The sequence below is a fragment of the Austrofundulus limnaeus genome, unplaced genomic scaffold, assembly GCF_001266775.1.
Source record: "Austrofundulus limnaeus strain Quisiro unplaced genomic scaffold, Austrofundulus_limnaeus-1.0 Scaffold61, whole genome shotgun sequence".
NCBI lineage: Eukaryota > Metazoa > Chordata > Actinopteri > Cyprinodontiformes > Rivulidae > Austrofundulus > Austrofundulus limnaeus.
The window spans coordinates 52,626-58,876 of record NW_013952463.1 but is presented as its reverse complement, the minus strand read 5'-3'; the positions used below and the strand labels follow the sequence as shown (position 1 = coordinate 58,876).

General features: G+C 40.2%; 1 protein-coding gene across 3 annotated transcripts in view; it reads right to left on the bottom strand.

The window, feature by feature from the left end:
- Window positions 1-6,251, bottom strand: part of meis2a (Meis homeobox 2a) — a 78,112-nt gene that overhangs the window by 22,887 nt on the left and 48,974 nt on the right. For all 3 annotated transcript variants that reach the window (XM_014009716.1, XM_014009718.1, XM_014009717.1), the window contains exon 9: window positions 1,098-1,174. In XM_014009716.1, the coding sequence (XP_013865170.1) occupies window positions 1,098-1,174 (77 nt within the window). The remainder of the gene's footprint in view (window positions 1-1,097; window positions 1,175-6,251) is intronic.

Here is a 6,251-nt window from a genome sequence, read left to right as displayed (position 1 = left end):
AGAGAGAGAGAGAGAGAGAGAGAGAGTGTTGGTGGGGTGTTGGTTGAGGGAGGGGGGCTGATAGATAAGGCAGACAAACCTAGCTAATTCTCCAGGCATGTTTCTCATTGTGAGCGGGGAAAAACGAGAGAAAAAAATGAATCACAGACCAAAAAAATCAATTGACCCTCGGGTGGCTTGTCAGGCTGCGAGCCTGATAAACCTAAAAGCTTCGTTAATGTCGGCCTGCCTGTATTCGACAGATAGAGCACTTTGTAAATGAACCCACTTTGATAAATATATTAAGGAAAGCTGTGAATAAAAGGCACAGACTTGTCATTTGTAAATAGAACCCCCGCTACATGGAATTAGAATGATAAAATGGGGTTCCATATAATTAAGTTTGTGTAAGACCTGAAATCCGTGCAAATACCTTCCCGGAATTTTGAAAGGAAGCTGTCAGTTCAATTAATCTGAACATCACCCTGAGAATGTACTGAACAAAATTAAGCYCCAGATAAAACCTGGGCTAGTATTTTGATAAGTAATTCCTGTATCATTTCTTTGCTTCTGTGATCATTTTATTTAATCCACCACCCCCAGTTATGTGCTAAGCCATCTACAAAGGCCCTGCTGGCCAGGCCACCAAAACCTTAATCCACCCTATAGCTGCTGTAAAATGGGGAGGGGGTGGAAGGCAGGTTTTTTTTTCCCTGTTGTGGGGGCACCAGTGGCAGTGCTAGGTACGGTTCTGGATGAAGGAGCTGGGYAGGGTGTGGGGGCTGTATGGTTAGCTTATGATCTCTGTCTGCTACCTTAAATATATCCCATTGAGTACGTATGCATCAGACCACAAAGATCACAGACTTAGCTGCTAACACTGTACTGATAAMACAGGAACATCCCGGTAGCTTAAAAATAATAACGTCACAAAGGTTTTCTATGTGTATGTCTATGTGTGCACCTCTGTGTGTCTATATGATGCACATAAACGGTTTTCACACTTTCGGAGCATTAGCCGTCATGGCTGGTGGATRGAGGGGCGGCTGAGGCTTTCGAAAATAAAAGGCAGAGCGGTGCTGGTGGTGGAGATAGGGCGAGCRGAAATCTTGACTCACCAGTTGTTTACTTGTAAGATGGTGAGGCCTGTGTCTTGGGCTAGCTGCTTCTTCTGCTCTTCAGAGGGGTAGGGGTGCTGCAAGGGCAAACAGAGGGAAAGATGAAACCACACATGAGCATCTCAGATGAAATGACAAAAAAAAAAAATACACTAGCACTCATAAAGAGAGAATATAAATACAAACTGTTGCATTTGTTAAAAAAAAGGCTGTCAATAATGGTTTTGCTCATATCTGTAGCTGTGTCCCCATTCAGGGGTTACAGCCCACACAGACCACAGCCCAGGTAGGCCACACTATGAGCTGTAGTCTTTGGACGATGTATGTTTGCGTGACCACGCACTGCCCCGTTACCATTGTGTTACATTTTATATCACATGCCTTGAGTTGGAACATGTATGCGCATATCTTTTCACTGGAGATATAACTTAACAAAAGTCAGGATTATTTAAAAACATTACACTTGAATAAATTTTAAAAATTGCTAATTTGGGTTTAGATCCAGTATTGTAAATGTATTTTATTTAACATCACATTGCAACAAAAATTTCATCAGCTATGTTGYAAACTCTGCCGTTTTTGTTTTTCCTGTTTAGTTTGCTGAYGGCGCAATGAATCCTGGGATATCATTGGCCGCGTAGGATACTCAGACGCAGCCTGCGTTTTGGGGGTTTTRTCAGCCACATGAGTAGTCGCCTACGAATTGCGACAGCCTATGGCGAGGCAACAGTGATGTAAGCGACCAGCAAATGTGCCCCCTACGTGGGCTTCAGCCCCTGAACTGAGACACATGGATGTTTGTGAGTCTGTCTGTTAGCAAAATATGCCGTGAATCTTCAAACAGATTTGATGAAACCTGGATATCTACTGACAATTTAATTAACTTTTAACCCAGTTCAAGATGGCTGTGCTAGCCAACTGACTTTAAAAATACAAAATGTCTATAAATCTGTCAATTTTTAACACAAATATTGTGGCCAAAAATTTTGCACACCTCAACAACATTACCCAACACAAATATGGCTATAATTTAGTCAAGCTTTGAGCTACTGAGATAAAAATTAGTAGCTAAAAGTAATTCGCTGAGTGACATCTTGCGATTTTTTTGAGTTTGCACATTATTTTCAATGTTTGACCAAAATGTCTACAACTCTGGCATTTCTCTGCATAAGATGATCCTATTTAAACATTGACATGAAAGACAGTGCTGGGCCTTTAATTGTTCAATACATTTGTTTGTGTTTGTTGCGTTGTGTAACTCAAGGCTGCACCTCCTTGTGACCTCTACCCAACCCTGCTGCTTCCTTGCACAGTGTAGATGTTCCCTGTGTGCGAGTGTTCGCCCTCTCACACGCGCACACAGTCACGCATGAACTTTTGTGCTGAACCTGTCAGAACTGGCCAAACAAGTTTGTCAAAAACTGTCGACCGCGATAACCCCATACCTGATTCTTAGCCTGCCTACCACAAAACGGCATACATTTCGATCATATGCAATCGGCCAAGGAAAACAAACCAACAAACACTCATGAACACATGTTGACAAGACTTTCCAGGAGGCCTGGTACATATATCCTTTTAAAATGCTTTGGAACAAAATGAGTGGGTGCAGATTTGCAGTGAATACATTTATCCATCCTTGAATGTCTGACATGTATCCTGGTGGTGGCTCTTTCATAGAGARCAGCTGAATACAGGCTAATGCCAAAAGAGAATACTGTGAAATCCCCTCTCCAGCTTTGCCAAGATTTTTTACCTGAAAATGGAATTCTCCATTTTCAAGCGGCTGCAATGAGACTATTTGTGTCAGGTCCAATCTAAAAAACATTGGTTGATATAAATGGCAGACCTTGGGCTGCCTCGCTCCCTCTGGGCCTGCTACGAAGCATGACAAAACAACAGTGATCGCTGGTGACAGATGTCTTTAAGGGCCAGATTAGGAGCCGGGGCGCACGCAAACGAAACAAATGAGACACTATGTGTTTCATTCAGGCGCTCTAAACAGAGAGCAGACGTGCACGCGGACGTACGCACGCACAAAAGCATGCGCAAACAGAAATACACACGGAGGCATAAAACGCATTCAGCGGCATGACACTTACAAATAAAATCTCAGCGAAAATTCTTTTTTTTAAAGGTGGCATGAATCCTTTTCTATTTTCAGATGTTTTCAAGCTCCATTGACAGACACCCACCCCCCCCCCTCCCCCCGCAAGAATCCTCCCTCCAACCGTCAAAACTTCTGCTTTATCATTTCCTCACACTCATCAAGAGAGCAAAATCCGAGCTGGTGATGCTCGACTGGCTTGTGTTAATTGAATCCAATTTGAACATGAAATGATAACAATTGCTCAAGAAGCATTTTCTCATTTACTGCCGAAATAATTGATGTAAGTGAGAATTTATATCAGCAGACAGGAGGATTTCTTCTTCCAGGTAGCCATGGCTGTTTCAATGTTTTAATTAAAGGACAGATTAAAGCATGGTTCTAGGAATGTGCACAATTAATAACAAACAAGGCTAAGATTGGACATATAATGAGGCCCCGCTGCAAAGGAGGATTAATCTGATTCGTACTTGTGTACACAGACCCCTTTAATATGCTAAAATCATTAACAAAGGAACAATGATAATGGTTGCATAGAAAATACATTTTCTGATTGCCAGGTGCTGACATTTCCTTGGCTAACACAGACTGAGTTACTAAGGGTGTGTGTGTGTGCATGCATGAATGAAAAGTGTGTTAAGGTGCTCAAGAGATGGCACAGTTCACAAAATCTTATATAAATTAAAAGCCTAGGATTTCTTGAAGGAATGCGTATTGCCTGCTGCCTTTCATGCCTGTTTTAAACTGAAATCCTCTTAGAGTTAAAAACGAAAAGCTGTTAAAATAACATGATTATATCTTCTGTGATCTTGCATGATCCGGTGTTATTTATGAATGACAGTCTGCTCCTAACATGCCAAATCTTAGCTCGATTTCTGTAAAAATCACTGAGGTGTAGCCATCTTTGCTATGGTCAATTAGCTKTGGTGGCCATCTTGAATGGGGCTGACTCCAAAAGTTAATCAGTTGCAGGTGTACAACAAATGATTGCTTCCTGGAAGTTTCATTAAAATTTGTTCAGTCGTTTATTGGTTTTGTTGCTAACAGACAAACATGGTTGACTCCAACAATCCATGCCAATGTTTTAAAAGAGGATGCTAAGTAATGTGTTGTGTTTAAAATATGTGTTGAGGAAGATGCTCAACTTCTCTAGAAAGCTTTGGCTCAGTATCTGCAAAACTGGCTGAGCTATATAGCTTTGTGATTGGTCAGCTGGCTGTGACAGGCATTTTAAATTGGRTTGAATCCAAAAGTTAATGAAATATAGGTGCCAACGCCATGTCTGTGGTTCATTCATTGGTTTTTCTGTTTCAAAATTAAATCGCAAAAATAAAATAAATGTGTTGTTTTTATTTATTTATGTATGCTTTTCAAAACTGAAATGTAAAAATGTCAAATCCAACTAATTTAAAATCCAGTGTTTGATTTTTGCTTTCACTATCTAAATCCAAAATATTAATCCATACTATATGATTCTTGTTTTAACATGTAGCAATACTAAAAATGAGGGAAGTTGTCAAAAAATAAGACTTTATAGCGGCTGGAAAACTGCTTAAAAACAAAAACCATTTCTAAAGATATATTGGAATTTGCTGCACTTGAACCCTCTGCGTAACTTGRAATATAAAAACAAATTTGTTCACGGCAATATCATCAGCTCTCAATGAAGTGTGTCGACTCCCTCAAAATAAGACATCCATATCCGTGATTTTTGGCCATTTCTAAAGTGCTAAGTGAAAACTYAATGTGCCAGGAATTCAGGCCATGATTTCCACTTCCGCCAGAAATCGTGCACTAACAAAATATAAAGCTTGTCTTTACTTTAACCATTAAAAACCAAAAAAATAAAAATTAATTAAAAATTGTTTTTTTAGTTTCGCAATAGTCATTTTTCTTATTTAGTTGTTAAACAAAAAACCTATAAAGAACCACCCAATTATTCATTTTTTCTCATTTTATTTTAAAATGGAAAAAACAAAGAATGAMCAATATGTGGATTCAACCTGAGGGTTTATTTCTTTAAAATATATTTAGTGGTTGGCGAGAAATTTTGCTAACAGTACAGAAAAACAAACACAGGCAAAAACATTATCACTCCAACTTTACTTTTAGCAGCAGGTGATTATACAGTATTTCTGCACATCCTCTTGACAGCGACATGTAATAAGAGTGCAACCATTTTCCCCTCCTTTTTCCTTTGTGTTTTTACATGACCTTGGTCACCATCTAAACACACTTGCAAATATACCAAAGCAAACAGTTCCTCCTACTTTGTCTTCAACAAACACATGCTACAGAGCCCTGCACACACAAACATCCAGACTCTAAGGGAAGGATGGTGTCGTACAGATAGGAGCAGCATAGATTGGAAATGAGGAGTGGGTCATTTACATTGTATTAAGGCTTCCTCAGCCTCTTAGGTCCAGACCCGGTCATCAATCGCCTTCTGTCAGCCAGAGTGCGCTCTAGYCCGGTGATAAATACGCCGGCCAGCGGCACGGTTCGTCCAGCAGCCACCATGTAATGAATGGTTTGAACAAACAAGAAAGATGTCTCATCAAGGAGAGTGGGGACGTTAAAGCCCCCTTGCACACAAAAACCCCTGAGTAAGGAGATTTAYTCTGACCGCATATATGACACAAAAAAAATCATATTTTGTCTAGCCCTCTCTCATTAACCCTCTGATTCTCCTGATGTCCATTGATGGAGCCATTCTCCAAACCAATGTTCTGTGTAGATTTCGACATATCCACTGCCATGCATGCACACAAATAATTATAACCACATTTAACATGCATCGATGAACTCTACAAAACCTTTCCTTATTTGCCCTTAACTCTCTGTGTTGCCATTCTTGCTAACATTCTCACACTAACACACACGTTGTGGTTAAGAATGCGAGCCACCCACACAAAATTTACATTGTGGCGACTTTCCCTAAAGCATGGTGTTCTGAAAGCTCAGCTACAGAAAATGGTTCATGGTGGTAATATAAACACACACACACACACACACACACACACACACACACACACACACACACACAC